The following is an 18,448-nucleotide window of genomic DNA, read 5'->3' on the forward strand; positions in this document are numbered from 1 at the left end:
AAAGGAACCTACTGCCGCCCCTACCAAACTCCCACCAGTCACGTGCCGCCCCAAACAGACACAATGACTCCAGTGTGATACAAAGTCTTTATATTAACTCATTCCCACAGCCTCTGTCCTTCCTTGTCCCTTCTCATCCTGGTCCTCATCAGGGCTACTGGGGTCAGGTCCCCCTCCACACCACCAGAGCTGTAGCTGACATTCAGGATGGGCGTGGCGCAGGGAGAGCAGGGGAAGGTCCAGCTCCGGCTCACCTTCATCCCCGCTATTGGTGGGCTCTGGAAACATGCGCTGGCCAGAAGCAGTGGCCAGCAGAGGCAAGGTAGGGTGAAGGCTGGAGAAGAGAGCAGTCTGTCAGCACCTAGGTCAGGACAATCCCCGAGAGATCCACCTTCCTCCCAAACCCTGGCCCCAAGCTCCTTCAGTGAACTGAGGACCTGACTCCATTGGTGCAGTCCTTCTGGGGCAGAAAAGTCATCACTGGCTCCAGCTGCTCGCAGTCACTGAACGCTCCACTGACGTCCCACACGGAGACAACTCCACTGGTGTTGCCACTCACTAGGAACTGCCCGCTCCTGGGAAAGAAGGAGACTTGTGCTACACTGGCACCGCCCGTGGGGTCGAGGCCACTCATATCCAGGTGCGGCAAGACTCTGACATTCTTACTTGAGCCTGGGAGGGGCCACAACCACTTACGGGTCCAGATCAAAGTAGATGCGCTGATTGGTGGTCACTTCCCGACTCAGAGACCACAGGAGGTGGCCTGGCTGCCGGAGATCCCAGCACAGAAGTTCAGCATCCTGAAGACAGAACAGCCGTCTGGAGTAGTCTCTCCTGTGACTCCACCTCAGCCTCCCCGAATCCCTCGTACTTGGCACGTTTCAACACGTTACAAATAACATCCCACTCCTGACTACCCACGTGCTTTGGGCCCTGTCCAGTACCTTTCGGGCTCCTGAGAAGAAGAGGTTGCCATCAGGGTGAAAGCAAAGGTGGGTGATACCTCCTTGGTGGCCCCCCAGCAAGGCAAGAGGTGAACCATCATCCCAGGCATACAGGCCCAGGGTGCGGCCATAGGAGCCACAGGCATAGAGGGGCTGGGCTGGACTAAAGGCTAGACAGGAGATGATGCCGCTCTGGCCCTGCTTTTTGGCTGGGGAGAAAACAAGGAAACAGTTAGCACAGGACATTAACTAGCTACGGACCTCCATCTGCCCTGGACTGACGTGCGTACTGGGACTCATTCCCCCACTGACTGTCGAAAGCAATCTGAAGATCTCTAATGGTTCCCAGATCACTCAGTTCCCAAATGAACTTAGCGTCCCTCTTCCCTCTCACACCCAACTTCTCCCTGGAAGGGATAGAGAGCTAAAGGCCTACAGGGAACGGGACTCCCCTTCGCTTTCACCTTTCTAAAGTTCAGTGGTGCAATGCTTGTCTAACACAAGAGCCAGGGGAGTCTCCTCCATGCTCGGAGGCTTCCGTCTCTCTGGAGCTGGCATGTGCCTCCCAGGCTCCCACAGGTGCCCCAGCTCACTCAAGGCCCCTCCCAGGAGCGACTCTCTCATCTCCCCCACCTTGGAGGCTTACCAAATGTGGTTCGCACCTCACAGTCTCTGCCAGGCCTAGATGTGGAAAAGACACGCACAGTCCGGTTGAAGCCACAAAAGAGTTGGGAACCATCCGGGGAGAAACAGAGTGAGTGGGCCGCTGTCAACTCGTCCTAGGGGCAAGAGAGGGCTGGAAAAGGTCTGCAAAGCTTCAGTTCTCTTCCAGAAAGGAGGGCCAGGCCACAGGGAGCACAGTGCCGGGCAGGGGAGTCAGTACCAGGTGGTTGTAAGCGCGAAAGGAAGCCCGGAGTTCTCCAGTGAATGCATCCCAGATGTGAATTGGGTTCTCCCGGCTGCTGCTGGCCACACTAAGAGAAACACAGTCACTCAGACCTGGCTCTGACTGTCAAAGGGAAGCCAAGTGCCCAGCCCTCTCAGCTTCTGTCAGAAGGACACTCTTAGCACCTTCTCTCTCCTTTCCTCCCTGCCTCCCTCCCTCCTTCCCGGTAGCCCTTCTTGAAACTGGGTGTGTGGGCTGGGTAAGGAGATGATGGGGACCACATTGAAGTGCACAGTGAGAGACACTACCACTTACTAGGAGGTGTCTGGCTGGGTGGAGGACATCAGAGAATACCAGCAGTAATCATAGATGGTGTCACCCTCTACCATTCGCAGGACAGGAACCTGGACAGAGATGTGGGAACGATGGAGTCACTGGCAGGGGAAAGCAGGCAAAAACTTGTACACTGCCTGAGGGGAGCTTCGACAGTGGGAGACTAACTTAGGAGGTAGGAGAAAGCAGGTGGGGCACAAAGAACAGAACCCTTACTGTTCTAGCATTCAACTCAGACACTACTGTCAGGCCGGGCCACCAAAGGCAGCAGATTCAGAATTCTTTTAAACACTTATGGAAGATACAAATAATACCCTAATCTAAAGACAAAGAACCAATCAGGGTCTGTGGCATTCTATCCCTTAAAAAAATTACCAGGCCCTAGGGATTTAGCACAGCGGCAACGTTGATTGCCTGCCACTCGCAAGGCCCTGAGTCCGATCGTCAGCAATGCAAAAACAAATAAAAGTGCAAAGCTGCAAGGACTTCTGAAATACCGTGCATGTGTGTGCTCAGGCATAGCACTGCACCGTGTGGAAGCCAGAGGACGACCTCGAGTGATGAATAGGTTCTTTCCTTCCAGTGTGTGGCTCTAGAAATCCAACATCTCTACCTGTAGCACCACCTCAGACACTTGCCCCCAGACAGGATTTCCTAGATCCCAGACTCGCCCTGAACTTTTTTTTAATTTAATTATTCTATATAAGTACACTGTCGCTGTCTTCAGACACACCAGAAGAGGGCATCAGATCTCTTTACAGATGGCTGTGAGCCACCACGTGGCTCCTGGGAATTGAACTCAGGACCTCTGGAAGAGCAGTCAGTGCTCTTAACCACTGAGCCATCTCTCCAGCACCTGGCCCTGAACTTCTGATCCTCCTGCCTCCACCTCCAGAGGACAGGGTCACAGGTGTGTGTCATCACAGCCTGTTCTGCCGGGAAAGGAACCAAGGGCTTTACGTTTGTGAGACAGGTTCTCTACTGAGCAGGCCGCATCCTCAGCAAACACACAAATGAACACTTAAAAAGCAAAGCGAGGGCTGTGGGCACACTGCAGTGGTAGAAGACCTGTCTGGCCAGCATGAGGCCCTTGGTCAATCTTCTCTGCCACAAACAAGCAAGTACCTATGACCTTTCTATCCAGCGGTCTCTTGCCTGTAACCCCAGCATTTATTTGAACCCAAGACAGGAGGAACTGCTGTGAGTTCAAGGCCAGCCTGTGATGCCTGAAGAATACTAGGCCAGGACCGAAAGATGGTTTGGAAGGCACTTGCTGAGGATCAAGGCAGCCAAAAACGTGTTCCTTTGTTCTTGTTTCTCTGTGTAGTCCTGGCTGTCCTCCAGCTCACAGAGATCCGCCTGCCTCTGCCTCCAGGTGCTGGGATTAAAGGTGTGACCACTACTGCCTAGCAAAAATAATAAATCTAAAATAAAATTTTACAGACCAACCTAAGGTCCATGGGAAGACACTGCCTCAAATACTGAAAGACAAGGGGCAGAGGCTGGGTCGGTGCGGAGCCTGCCTGACAGCCACAAAACCCTGGGCTAGATCCCCAGCACCACATAAAACCAGGCATAAATGCCTCAGGCCTGTAATCCAATAATCTTAGTACTCCAGAGTACAGAGGCAAGAGGACAGTGAGTTCAAAGTTAATCCTGGATAGTGGCAAGTTTAAAGGGCTACATGAAACTCTGTCTCCAAACAAAATAAAAACAACGGAGAAAAACAGGGGCGGGGTGAGTGAGGAGTGAGTGAGCTCAGTGGGTGAAGGCAACTTAGTTTGTGCAAACCTTGGTTTGATCTCACAGGAAGAAGGAAGGAGAGAATGCAAGGCTGCCACAGCACACCCGCACGGGTACCTACATCACAAGCTCTAATAACAACACGCAAAAAACAAAATAATTTTAAGTTTGACAGTGTGCTGGAATGTGGCTCAAAGCCCTAGCTTTGATCCTCCTCACTACAAAAACAAAACGAGATGCAGGCGATGCCAGGAAGAAAAAGAACGCCAGGCACTTTTAAATGCTGCTGCTGAGAGTAAACAGGGCTGAGCGCTCTGGAAAACACTGACATCTCACAATGCTCCTCCTCTTGCTTCAGCCTTCAAAGTGGTGGGATTACAAGCAGCTATGGCCGTGCCTGCCTATTCTGTTCGCTGGCTGTGAAATGGTGTTTTGTTACGGCATAACTTGGTCTTGCCATCCATAATGTAAAGTGAACGTAAGAAAGTTTGCCCTATTTTTAACTTTTGCTTCATACACCATTCTTGGGTGACTCTAGGTTCCTGTCGGGTTGGCAGCTAAAGTAAGTAGGGTAGGCACACAGGGTGACAGCGTAGAAAATGAAGTCACGATTGGGTGAAGTCAACAAAGAGCTTGGTGTAATACCGTTTAAATACTTAGTAGAAAGATAGATTAAAAAATTATAGAACAATGTGCCTAAGAAATACAGAGAAAATTAAGCCACATATGGTGGCACATGCTATGAATCCAGAGCTTGGGAAACAAAGATAAAAGACACTACTAGTTCAGAGAACTGAATAGTGAGGCCAGCCTGACCCCATCACCCTGAATCCATACCGCTGCCTACCTGAGGGATAGCTTAGCTCCACTTAGATTCCCACAGGCTCTATTGATCCTTAGCGGACCCAGCAGCTGCTGCTCTGGGCCCCGTACTGACTTGAAGTCTAGTGTGCACCCATGATACTTGCTTCAGCTGCCAACCTGACAGGAAGCACCGAGGACAGGGAACTTCCACTGCGGGATCACATAGACCACACTGCCCTGTGGGTATGTTTCTCCATGCTGGTTGATGTAGGAGGGTCCACCCTGCTGTAGGTATGCCATCCCTGGGCTGGTGAACCTGGACTATATTAAGACAGTGGCTAAACAAGGCCCTGGGTTTGGTCCCCAGCTCCGAAAAAAAGAAAAAAGGAAAAAAAAAAAAAAACAAAAAAAAAAAACCAGTGGCTAAACACGAGCTTGGGAACAGCCAGTGAGTAAACAGTGCCACTTGTTTCCACTCACAGCCACAGAAAAGCCGACTAACCAGTCTTTCCATTCCCGGCCTAGCCCAACGCCAATCTGCCAAATTCCCCTCCAGGGTTCTGTCTCCTCGCTCATCTTTCTTCCTGAGAGCCCATCACAAGCCATGGCCGCCTTGCCAACTTTTCTGCAGCATCCCAGTGCTCTCCAGACCTCCCTCCACCCTACTTTCAAACCTACCCATCCATGCTCCACACTGGACCCAAGACTTTGTAAGTTCAGATTCTATAGAGTATCATTCATTCTCCTGCTGGAGTATTTCAGAGACTCCACGGAGACCTTTTTCCTTGTGAAGACTTCCATTATCTGTTCCTACCTGTAATTCACTTATCAAAACTCATCTCGGGGTTGGGGATTTAGCTCAGTGGTAGAGCGCTTGTCTAGCAAGTGCAAGGCCCTGGGTTCGGTCCCCAGCTCGGGGGGTGGGGGGGACCACACACTCATCCCTACTGATCCTCTCTATTGATAATGCCTTTAATCCCAGTACTCAGGAGGCCAAGGCAGGTGGGATCTCTGTGAGTTTGAGGTCAGCCCGTTCTATAAAGTGAGTCCCAGGACAGCCAGGGCTACACAGAGAAACCCTGACTTGAAAAGCAAGCAAACAAACAAACAAACAATATCCACTACTTTGAATCTCAGGCCCCAAGAGATAGCAATTCCATTTACTCTCAGCCACAGGCCTCCTAAGAGCAGTCTGTTTATAATGATACTCCTCCCCCTGCTCTGTAACTCCTCCTGATGGAATGTAAATCCCTCCAGAGCCCAGGTGCTCCCTCCTCTGAAAAGCTGTCCACACTTTCACACTCCCTTGCTCTCTGCCCCTCACTGTCCTGTCTAACGGAGTCTGAGGATCCTGCCTGCTCTGATCAGCAGTGCTCTCAACATCTAGGGCAAGACACAGGCTTACTCATTTATTTTCATTTTACATTTATGAGCACTCTGCCTGCAAGTATGGATGTGCACCACATGTGTGCCCAGTGCCCTCAGAGGTCAGAAAAGGGTGTCAGATCCCCTGCAAGAGGAGTTGCAGATGGTTGTGATCCACCATTTTGGTGCTTGGAATAAAACCTGGGTCCTCTGCAAGATGAACGAGTGCTCTTAACCACTGAGCCACCTCTCCAGTGGGTAAGGAAGGTTCATGAGCATATGGAGACAGGCAGCACTGTTAGGAACGTGAGGCCCCAATTAACTGATCCTGATAAAGTCCAAGGGTGACGGAGTAAAATGGGTGATTAGCAAGATTAGACAGGCTTAACGAGATCAGAGTTTAACTATGCGGGAGGGCAGGGAAGGAGATTACAGGATGATACTCTGGCTTCTGACTTAACTGAGGCCACAATGATGATGGAGACACAGAGAGCTGAGGAGCCAACATCCTCAGAAGTAGGAAATCGTAGAAGTCTTAGCGAGGATAGCTCTTGCACCGGGGGATGAGGACTCCTCTCTCACCAATACAAAAAGGGTACCAAGGATACAAAGTGTCTTAGAGGGCCAGAGGGGCAGCAAGAACCACACGGTATGACAAGTCAGGAGACAGGCTGAGGAGCTAAGAGATCTAGAAAGCTCTGAAAAGACAGAGAAGGTAAGAGGGGAAGGTACAGAGGGAGAAGGACCTAGTTCACACAGGTATATGGAAATCCAATCTCTTCTCTGTACCACAACATACCAAAAATCTGTTGATGGTCAGTCTCATAGATTATGTAAAATGCTGTAGCATCTGCATAGAACTTACACAAACCCTCTCACACGTTTCAATGTCCAGGTTACTTTTAATCACTACTACAGTGTAAATGCCACACGGATCGCTGCTATGCTGAATGCTTTAGGAGATGTAATGACGAGAGAAGACACGTTCCAAACGTGTTCAGTACGTTTTATCAGATATTCTGCAGTTGTACAATGGTGGAAGCACAGACAGAGGGCCAGCTATACCCAAAACGTCTTCATACACTAGGCAGGCACGCTAGCCCTGAGTTACAGTCCTACTGTAACTGACTCTTACCTGTTTTCAAACACTGAGCTCTCAGACACGGAAAGTGAGACCACTCAGCTAGAGCTAAGGGCAGACGCCTGTAATCCCGCACTCGGGAGGCTGAGGCAGAAAGATCTATCTTCAAGGTCAGTTTGGGATATCAAGACCCCACCTATAAAACGGAACCAGGTGAGGACACAGTTCTGCTCTAATAAACATGAATAAAGCCAAGAGTCTGAACCCCAAAACTGGGATGGGGGAAGAAACCAGGGAGAATACATAGGCAGCAAGGCTGCAAAGGAACAAGTTCACACACAGATTGCTAAGAACAAGAAAAATAGAAGGCACAAGAAAAATTCAGAAAACAAATTCTCTATATCATAAACCATTAACTATAAAGAAATACCTATATATGGATATATGATGTAGACATATGTCCACATTCACAAACACTATGGGAGCTATGGTATTTCTTACACATAAATTTCATATAAAAACCTGCCTCAGCTTTTTTTGCTGGGTGTGACAGATCATGTCTTTAATCCTAACAGTAGGAAGGCAGATGCAGGCCCATCTCTGGGTTCCATGCCAGCCCATGTTACAAAGTGAGACTCTTGTCTCAAAAAAGAAAACAAAAAAAACAAAAAAACAAAACAAAACAAAAAAAACCCAAACTAAATAAAAACACACAGAAAACAGAGATGGGGGTGGGCAGGCAGTGAAAGGGGCTTTCCTGACAGGAAGAGAAAGGGGAAAGACCACTGTAGCCACTGTAGCATGTGGAAATACCCACTGAACAATCTTAGTAATAGTCACTGTGCAGGCCAGGTCGCTTTGACCTCTCAATCCCCCTGCCTCAGCCTCCTGAATGTTAAGACCACACGGGTGTTGGCTACCACACGCAACTGAGTAGCTGAAGAATAATGTCTGCTATTAAAATCCTAGAAACTCAACTGTCCAAAGGAGAAGGGCTTTGTTTTTTTTTTTTTAAACAAAACCTATCAAAAGCACTCAACACACACCATTAAACACAGGAACTATGAAACCTGGACCACTGTAAAAAAAAAAAACATTTAGCATTTAATTGTTGAAAGGAAAAAAGCAGGAATCAAAACCATGTAGAGTTACAGACACATAAATGGCCCCAGTACTTAGTTTCCAGAAACGACTGAAATGTCAAGTGCTGTCTTCTTGTAAGGTGGTCAGATGGTGCCTTTCTCTTCCTTTGTTTGCTTATTCGTTTTGAGACAAAGTCTCATTCTGCAGCTCAGAATGACTTGGAGCTTGCTACATAGCCCAGGCTAGCCCATGTTGCAACCAGATTTTCCTGTCAAGGTTCTGATGATAACCTCATCTTCACACCAATCCATTGTAGGCCTAACAGACTCTCACTGGCTCCCTAGAAAGGGCGGACCAGTGGTTCTTAACCTTCCTGATGCTGCGACCTTTCAATACAGTTGTGGTGACCCCCAACCATAAAATTATTTTCACTGCTACCTCATCGCCTGTAATGTTACTGTTAGGAATTGTAGTGTAAATATCTGTTTTCCAATTGTCTTGGGTGACTCCTGTGAAAGGAGCCTTGGACCCCCAAAGGATTGAGATCTACAGGTTGAGATCCACTGGTTTGGGGGAATTGGCAAGAGTGATGTAGGGCAGACTGGGTTATGTGAACTAGTGTGTGTGTCAAGGTGGTAAGTCAGAAGATGGGACTGTCTAGTATCTAAGGCTAATGGATATTTTCACGTGAGTCTTTTGTTACTGTTACCCCTTACACCCCAAGACAGGGTTTCTGTGTAGCCCTGGCTGTCCTGGAACTCAATTTGTAGAGCAGGCTGGCCTCGAACTCAAGCAGTCTACCAGCCTCTGCCTCCCAAGTGCTAGGGTTAAAGGCCTGTGTTACCTTGCCCAGCTCTTATTTTGTTTAAGATTTTTTTTTTAGACTTATTTTGCATTGAGGGTATCTGTGTCTGTACATACAAGTGCAGGTACCTACAGAGGCCAGAAGAGTGCTGGACCCCTAGGAGCTGGAATTGTAAGGAATCATGAGCTGTTTGATATGGGTACAGGAATGGAGCTTAGAACTTCTGCAGCAGAGTCCAGCAGCAGAGTCCATGCTCTTAACTGCTGAGCCATTTCTCCAGCCCTGTGTCTCCTTGTTATTGTTGCTGGGGCAATCTCTGTATCCCTGGCTGACATGGGATTCACTATGTAACAGATCAGAATCAGGTGTCATCCTGTGGTGGTTATCTTATACATACTGGGATTACAGTGCCAGTGCCTCTTGACTGGCTAACCTTTCTGGGAGTCTTCCTGGTTCCAGAAAGGGCAGTCTGGTGCTTGATGGTTACCTGGGTAAGAAAGGCTGCAGATGTTTGAGATCTGGGAGAAGGTACAAGGCCCTGGGGCATCTTTCAGAGCAGGGTATATTGGAGAGGCTGCCTCTGGGTACAGCCCACCACTGCAGGGAAGTCACAGCAGGAGTATCCTGTCCTCAGGCAGGAGGCACAGAGGTGTGGGAAACTAGTACTCCACCCCTTTTTATCTTTTTATCTAGTTCAGAACCCACATCCATAGAAAGGGGCCTCTCACATTTAGGGTGCATCCTGCTACATCGATTAATCCAGTGACGGACAGGACAGGTCTATCTCCTAGGTGATTTTAGACCAGCATTAGCTATCACAGGTGAGCAAGGTGGCCTAGCCAATAAAATGGCTGGATGTGCCAGCCTGAATTGGATCCCCAGAATTCAGGTAAAGATGGTAGGAGCTAAGCAACTCCACAGATTTATCTTCTGACTGCCACATGTGCTCTGCCACATGTGCTCTGCCACATGTGTGCCTGTGTAGACACCGTGCACTCCCAATAATATTCAAAACTTGGCCATCGCAACTCACTGGGAATGTAACTCTGGTGCAGAGTGCCTGCCTAGCATACATGAGGCCACATGTGCACACGCGTGCATGCACACACGCACACGCACGCACGCACAGACAGAGGAAGGGGAGAGAAAGAGGTAAGCTCTAGTGTGAAGCCCGAGGTCAGCCTTGGGTATGTAGTGAGCTTCAGGCCATTCTGAGCTGCAGAATGAGACCTGGTCTCAAAACGAATAAACAAACAAAGGAAGAGAAAGCCACCATTACCAACCACCGTACAAGACAGCACTTGACCTTTATTTCCATGTTTCCGGAAGTGCTGTCTAAGCACTGGGGCTGTTTACGAACCTGTAGCCCTACAGCTCATACTTCTGCCTCCTGCTTTTCAACAGCTGCAGGGAGATGTTTCTCACAGTGCTTCAGGCCCCAAATTCATGCCTTCCTGAGCTGAGCAGACTCCAGGACTCACACTCCCCTCCTCAGCATAAATTTCAAGGTCAGGATGCAGAAGATGGAGCCTCTGGAGCTCTGGCTAGCAGCCTACTTAGCCCCTTTTGTCAAGCACCCCACCCATCTTGCTTCCTACAGATCCTTCCGTTACCTTTACTACTGCTGTAACATATGGGTGAAAATGGATGCATGCACGCCACAGTGCACACGAGGGCAGAGGACAACTTTAGGAGACAGGTCTCTCTTTCCTCATGTGTCTCATGAATTAAACTCAAGCTCTGAGGTATGCACAGCAAGCACTCCTATCTGCTGAGTCATCTCACTGGAAGATAGCATTTTTTTTATTTTTAAAACGGTAATTTTTTCTTTTCTTTTTCGCTGCATGTATGTGTGTACCACATGTGTACCTGGTATTCACAAAGGAGGGTTTGACAAAGGGGGTGTTAGAACCACTGAAGCTGGAGTATAGACCAGTCAGAGCTGCCACGTGAGACTGGGGAATAAAGAGCAGCCAGTGCTCCTAACGGCTGAGCCATCTCTCCAGCCCTCCCTTCGCTCATTCACTGTTCTGTCTGCCTTCCTCCGGGCTCCACTTCCACTCACCCCTTTATCCCCAGGTCTCTGCCTGAGTATTGCCTTAATAGAGAGGCCTTTTCCAAACACTCTTTTTATTTTTTTATTATTTTCGAAATAGGGTCTCACTGTGTTCACTGTGTAGCCATGGCTAGCCTTGAACTCCCAAAAATCCCCCTGTCTCTGCTTTCTAAGTACTGGGATTAAAGGTATGTGCCAGGTCTAGAGGGGTGCCTCATGCTCTTCCAGAAGACTGGGTGGGGTTGGATTCCCAGCACCCACAAGATGCCTCACAACCATCTACAACTCCTGACAACCCCCAGTAACTCCAGTTCCAAAGGATCTGACGCTCTGATGTCCTCTTTTGGCATCTGAGGGCACCCAACATGCAAATGATAGATATGCATGCAGGTAAAACACCATGTACATCACAAAAATCAATCAAGACAGGCACGCGGCACTCTGCCCCACCTACTCAGCCGTCTCTTAAACCTGTGATTTACCATTACCTTCCTGCTTCATTTTTCCTGTGGCATCTATCAGGTTATACTTTACTTCCTTTTTAGTACCTATTTCTCCCCACAGAATATTAGCTTCACTGTGGACAGGGACTTTGGCCTGTTTTGTGCCTGACTATTCCTCAGGACATAAAATACAGCCCTTTTTACACAATGTTCAACAAAAATTTACTGAACCTGCTAGGCACACTGACATATGCCTAGTCAGTCACTGAGGAAGGAGCAGGTCTGGCTTTGGGGCCAACCTGGCCAGTGTAGTAAGACACTGTCACACAGAACGAGGTCTAAGTTCCTGTGAGCCACCATGAGGTTCCACCCGCTCTGAGTGCACCTCCTTTTCCTTCTACTGTCATTAAGAAGAAGTTCCTTGAGCCTTTTTACTTTCTCCAAAGCTCCTCTCCTCACCGTGTGGCTGTTTGTTCCCATGGGGCTAACCTCGATGTCTCTAAAATTGAAAAGTAAGAACAACCACAACAAAAACCACGAAGACGAGGACCAGGGCTGCAGCTCCATGGTTGAGTGCCTATCTCACATGTACCAGGCAAAACGCCATGACCAGCAGCAGCAGCAGCAGCAGCACAGGCCTTTAATCCCAGCACCGAGGAGGCAGAGGTACACAGAGAGTTCAGAGTTCAGCACAGCCTGGTCTACATGCTGAGTTTCAGGACAGCCAGGACTGTTAAACAGAGAAACCCTACCACAAAACAACAACAACTGCTACAACAACCTCACCTGAACAATAACTGACAAGAAGCAATGGATTCGTACTACATGCGGGCCCGAGACGTCACGCATCTACTTCCTCAGAACAGCACCCATTCCCCTCAGTTTACATCTGCTTGCTCCAAGTATTGTCAAGTATTTGCTGTGTCCTCAGCACACAGGCATTACCACCTCAAACCATCAAGTTCACTCACTCCCCTTCCGTGGTTCCACAACCCAATTCTACCAGATGCCTGTGATCCCAGAGCAACTATGACTAGATACAAGATACTAGAGGCAAGACAATCGCCAGAAGCTCAAAGGCCACCTGCAGCACTGAACAAGAGACCCTGTGTCAATCAACGTGGAAAGCGGTGACCAATACCCAGAGTGTGTTCTGACCTCTGCACGCCCCAAGATGCATACACACTTATCACACATGCACACAAAGGCTTTTTCCTACCTATGTCTTTGAGCAGGGTATCGCGGCACATGCCTGTGATCCCAGCACTTGGAGATGTAAGCGTGAAGATTAGGAATTCAAGGTCATCCGTGGCTACTTAATGGAACTCAAGATCGATCTGCAGATGAGACCTTTATCTCAAGGGGGTGGGGGTGGGGGTGGGGCTGACAATCCAGAAGCAGATACAACAGGATCTCTGAGTTTGAGGCCAGTCTGCACAGTGAATTCCAGCCAGGGCTCCATAGTAAGACCCTGTCTCAAAAAACATATTAAAAAAAGCAGCTAGAAACACCCTTCTAGAAGAAGGGGGAGGGAGATGGGATAGGAGGCTTATGGACGGGAAACTGGGAAAGGGAATAACATTTGAAATGAAAGTAAAAAAAAAAAATAGCCAATTAAAAAAAGGAGGAAAAAAAAGCAGGTAGAGAGATGGCTCAGTGCTTAGAACACTAGCTGCCCTTCTAGAGGACCCGGGTTCAACTCCCAGTACACACATGGCAGATCACAGGCTTCTGTGACCAGTACCAGTGCCCTCTTCTGCCCCCTGCAGGCACATATGTGGTATAGACATATATACAGGCAAAACACCCATATACATTACATGGGCTACATAGTTTCATGCCAGCCAAGGCTACATAGCAAAACCCCATCTCAAAACAAACAAACACAGACAAAAAAACAAAGAAAATTAGGATTAAATGAGGTCTGAGTTTGGGTTCCCGGATAAGATTGTTGGATGTATACTACGAGAAAGGGGCCAGCAGTTTAGCTTAGTGGTAGAGGCTTGACAAGGGGGTGTAGTGGGGGACATGGGGCTGTTTCTACAATCCTGCTACATGCTGCCTTAACCTTTGACTTTCCAGCCTCTTAAAACTGAGAGTGTAGATTTCCCGACAGTGCTGGAGTTAAACCCAGGGCCTATGTACACTAGGCAGGCAACCTGAGCTCTTATAGGTGGAGGCAGCCAATCAGGAATTCAAGGCCATCCTTAGATATTTAGCTGCTTTGAGCTTGAGGCCGGCCTTCTCTACCTAAGATTTTGTTGCAAAGGGGTAGGGGAGTAGGGATGCTGAGAGATGGCTCAGCAGTTAAGAGCACTGGGTGCCCTTCTAGATGACCTGGGGTTCAATTACTAGCACCCACATGACAGCTAACAATGGTCTAAAACTCTAGTCCCAGGGGATCCAACCTATCTTCTGGCTTCCATAGGCCCTGTATGGTATGCATGTGGTGCACAAATGTATATTCAGACTCATATCCATTAAAACAATTTTAAAATTTAAAAACAAACAAACAACAACAACAACAACAACAAAAACCAACTTTTTACCTGGGCATGACAACAAATGATGCCTGTAGTTTCCAGAACTTGAAAGGAGGGAGGAAAATCAGGAGTTCAAGGCTAGACTCAGCCACATAATATGTTAGAAGCCAGCATGAGACTTGTCGCAAAGAGGTGGCTGGAAAGATGGCTAAGAGGTTAAGAGCATTTAACTATCCTGGGTTCGGTCCCCAGCCCTAAGTTCAGCACCCATGTCAGATGGTTTCAAACTACCTACAAACTCCAGCTCAGCTCTCTACTGGGAACACAAAGGTCCTTGTGCCTCCAGGTAAAAACCCTATTCTTCCATCCAGAAAGTTAGGGACTGAAGTCATTCAATAGTCCTGTGATCTGTGTTATCTGCTGGACCAGGCCATATCAAGTTCCTTCCACCAGGACCAGAGGTGACTAGTAATCTAAATGAGCCTTACAGCAAGGGGCTCCCCAGGCTCCCACAACCAGGACCCAAGATGCCTAACAGTCTAAATGGCCTTCATATCCTCTGTATGGCCAGAGGCTTCCCCACGTTCCCACAACCAGGACTAGAAGTGGCTAACAGCCCCAATGACCTCCATACCATCTGTATGGCCAGGATAAGGCCAGACCCTTCCTTAGGCCCTAAAGCCAGTACAGGCCCTAAGTCTCTAGAGTCCATCTTCTTGGAATAAATGACAAAATGACTGTCAAGTCTCGATGTAATTACGCTCCCTTGTGCACTGAGATTGCATTACACCAGGAAAGTTTCCCAAATTATACTGCACTTACTACTGGGAATAAATTACCTGAGGTCAGACCCCCTAGCACCCAACCTGAACCAGATTCCCTTTCCTGCCTGCTTGCCACCTGCAGAGCCCCCTGAGCTCTGAAGCACATACCCATGCCTATACTTAAAAATTAAAAAGAAATCTTGTTTCGTTTTTTTTTTTTCTTTTTATCAAGACAGGGTTTTTCCATATAACCCTAGCTGCCCTGGAATGCCATCAGTAGACCAGGCCAGCCTCAAGCTCCCAGAGATCCTCCCACCCCTGCCTCCCAAGTGCTGGGATTAATGGAAAGGAGGAGGGAGAGAGCAAACAGACATGGAGTCTCACAACACTGCTCAGGTGCGCTGCAGCTTGCCAGCTGAAGTAAGCGCCTGCATGGGACTTTTAGAGCATGTGTTTTAATGTGCAATGATTTTACTTACTGACGTGCATTTGCACACCACCCAGAAAAACACAACCAGCTCTTCAACCACAGTTCACTTCTACACAAGCCCAACCCAAACACAGGAGTCTAGAGCCTGCTGTCCAGTTGAGGATGACCTCGAATTTATCCCTCTTCTCCACCTCTGGAGAGCTGTGATTACCAGTTAAGTCAGCACACCCAGCTGATGCAGTGTCGGGGCTCAAACGCGAGCTCTGAGTGTAACGCTAGGCAAGCACTCTACTGACCGAGCTCCGTCCCCAGTCCCCAGCACCAACTGGAAATCATTCAATAAACACCTAGAAACACACATTGTCACAGAAAACACAGAAAGACTGACTAGTCTTTCAATGACTTCCTAATTCAAGGCAGAAAACGACATTATGTGGAAATCCACGGTGAAGGAGGATCCTGTCTGTGAACAGGTAACCCGTGGACACACTGTCTTCATCGGCAGGAAGGGCTCCACCGTGCATCGCGGTGGCTGGTGAAGGTGCAGCCCCTACCCTTACCATTTCAGCATAATCCACCTGCTCGCTTTCACTGTACAGTTCTGGGGGCAGGTTGTAAATCCGTAGGACATTGTCAGCACTATTGGTCAAGATACAGGAACCGTCAGGGGCCCTAAAAACACAGGAAAATTAGAAAACTCGACAGAGCTGCGATCTCCAGCTGTAGTGCTAAGGCTACATTTAGCCTTTGAGTCCGCGAGAAGACACCAGCTCAAGGGAGACAGACTCGTGTGGAGGGAGAGTGGTGACACGCTTCTGTAACCCCAGCTACTGAGAGACTGAGACAGAGGACCAAGCTCCAGGCCAGTGCGGGCAACTTGACAAGACCCTATCTCAAAACAAAGCAAAAAGGGGCTGGGCTGCTGGACACCCTGGGGTAAATCCACAATACTAGAATTAGCAGTAAGGATCCACAGGGGAAGGGAAAGGAAAAAGCCTTAACCTAGGTACTCACCGGTATTCTATTGCTCCTCTACAAACCCTGGGGTTTGTTTTATCTTTTGTTTTGTTTTGCTTTCCCTCCAGTTTCTCTAGGTAGTCCTGGCTGTCCTGGAACTGGACCCATAGACCAGGCTAGCCTCGAACTCAGAGATCTGCCTGACTCTTCCTCCAGTGTGCCCAGATTAAAGGCATGCGCCCGACTTTGTTACTGTTTTTATTTTAAGACAAGGTCTCACACTATGGACAAATCAAGCCAAATAATGTTGAGATTACAGGGCTGTCATCCCACCCCGAGGGGCCAAGTATGGGTAGGTTTTAAGATGAAACTCCCGAAGCGGGCCATCTCCTTGCCTGTCATACTTACCACTTGCAACCTTTCAAGAAGTTCTCGGAGCGGGTGCTGAACTCGGACCAGGAGCCACTGAGGTATCGGGGTACCTGAGAGAAGCTGTAGCTCCAAAAGCTGGAAAGGAGATGGACAAACAGACGTGGGTCGGCAGAGCAAAATGGAAGAGGAATGGAGCTGAGGACTGGTGGCTGTCATTTTCACAGGTCCAGGCTCCTCAGATTCCAGAGTCACTTACATGTCCCCCTCATCCACTGCAGCGGGTTCCTCAGACACACCTTCCATGGCTTCCCCTGACTCCAACTCGGGCCGATTCGTTTCTTCTACAGGAAGGCTGGCATTTTCAGGAACTTCTTGCTCCTCGATTCGAGGACTCAACTCACTGGAAATATTAAATTCTCCTTCCAGAGGAGCTGAGTCCCCTTGTTGAAGCTCCTGGGACACAACCGAGCTGGCCACGGCATCTGTGGCTACCTGGGGTTGGTCATCTCCACCGCATGGCGGAGGCACCGGTTCAGAGTCTGTATTTTTGTCCGCGGGGGAAGCTTGGGGCACTGGGGCTGGGACCAGGTCAGAAGGGAGGCTATCCGGAGCTAGGAGTAGCTCCTCCGACGTCTTCATTCTGCAGAGTTAGCTAGCGGAAGGCAGAGACTAGGCGAGCCTCGTTGAGCCAGCTACCAGCTGCCGAGGCTAGACTGCATTACCGTTCCCAGGGGTCCCGGCGCAGGACTGCACAGCCCCGAGTCTGCTTTCCTCTTCCGGAAAGAGTAAGCTGAACCCCGCAACCAAAAGCATATAGGGGAAACGAAGGTCCAAAGCGAAGCGCCTAGCGTCGCTAGGCGCCGCCAGAGTTTCTTACTCTCGCGGGAGTCGGGCCACCTTCCGATAGGCTCGCCGCTTCTCCACCCGAGTCTGAGCGGTAAGGCGGGAAGGAAGGAGCCCTCCTGCGCTTGAGAGTTCCTAGAGGTTTCTGGGAGGTGTAGTCTGAACTGGCCTTGGTGAAAAACCACACGAGCTCCCCCTATCGTCCCCTGGGGGTAATTCTTAAAGCACCTATCCTCCCTGGCCTGCAGAGGGCGCTTAATTTCTACAGTTTTTTCCCCCCTTGAATATCTTGCTTTGAATCTCGCAACCTCGAAATAAGATTTCCTTTCTCCCCACCTCCCTCTCTTCCTTCTTCCCCTCTCTCCCTCCGTCCCCCACCCTCCCTTCATTCATTCGACATTTATTATTTAGTTCTTACTTCCTACCCAGCGCTGTACGAGGCAACTGGAAAAAATAGCAATGTATTAAATAGTTTACGAGTTCTTAATCTCCACAAATTTCCGTTGCTGTGCAATTGAAGGCTGTGAAAACAATCTTTACAGATAGTGATAAGGACTGTACAGGAAATTAAACAAGGTGGTGTGATATAAAGTATCTCGGAGAACAGGTTAGTTAGATTGAGATATTAGGAAAAGCCTTTCTAAAGTGACATTTTAGCTGATGAGGGGGAAAACAATTTAGCTGCCCGTGTTGGTTCATCCCTGTACTTGGAAGGCCTAAAGCAGGAAGACTGCCGCAAATCGCAGGCCAGCCCTGGCTACAAAGACTCTGTTTCAAAAAGCCAAAAAGATGACTATGATTATCTAGCTGGATAGGAAAGAGCAGCGCAGTGGCCCACTTAAAATAGATCGTAAAAGCTTAATTCTTTCCGCTCTTTTTACTTGACACAGTGGCAGGAGTCCTCCTAAACGGTTTCCACTAATTTTGTCCTCACAGCTCTATTTTAGACGACTTTTCACAAAGCGTTCGTGCTGGCGGCAACATCTCAAGCAGAATCCTGACTCTGCAAGTCCCCGCCTCCATTTCTTGCCCTCAACCCACAGAATGACTTGCCCT

General features: G+C 48.8%; 1 protein-coding gene across 1 annotated transcript; it reads right to left on the reverse strand.

The window, feature by feature from the left end:
* Positions 1-73: 73 nt before the first annotated feature.
* Positions 74-17,676, reverse strand: Wrap53 (WD repeat containing antisense to TP53). Its single transcript, XM_032912335.1, has 10 exons — positions 16,806-17,676; positions 16,586-16,684; positions 15,781-15,892; positions 2,146-2,234; positions 1,828-1,918; positions 1,591-1,723; positions 945-1,153; positions 697-800; positions 438-575; positions 74-334 (listed from the first exon to the last, which is right to left on the reverse strand). The coding sequence occupies exons 1-10, from the start codon at positions 17,186-17,188 to the stop codon at positions 94-96; spliced, it is 1,599 nt and encodes a 532-aa protein (XP_032768226.1). The 5' UTR covers positions 17,189-17,676; the 3' UTR covers positions 74-93.
* Positions 17,677-18,448: the final 772 nt, after the last annotated feature.

The sequence above is a fragment of the Rattus rattus genome, chromosome 9, assembly GCF_011064425.1.
Source record: "Rattus rattus isolate New Zealand chromosome 9, Rrattus_CSIRO_v1, whole genome shotgun sequence".
Taxonomy (NCBI): domain Eukaryota; kingdom Metazoa; phylum Chordata; class Mammalia; order Rodentia; family Muridae; genus Rattus; species Rattus rattus.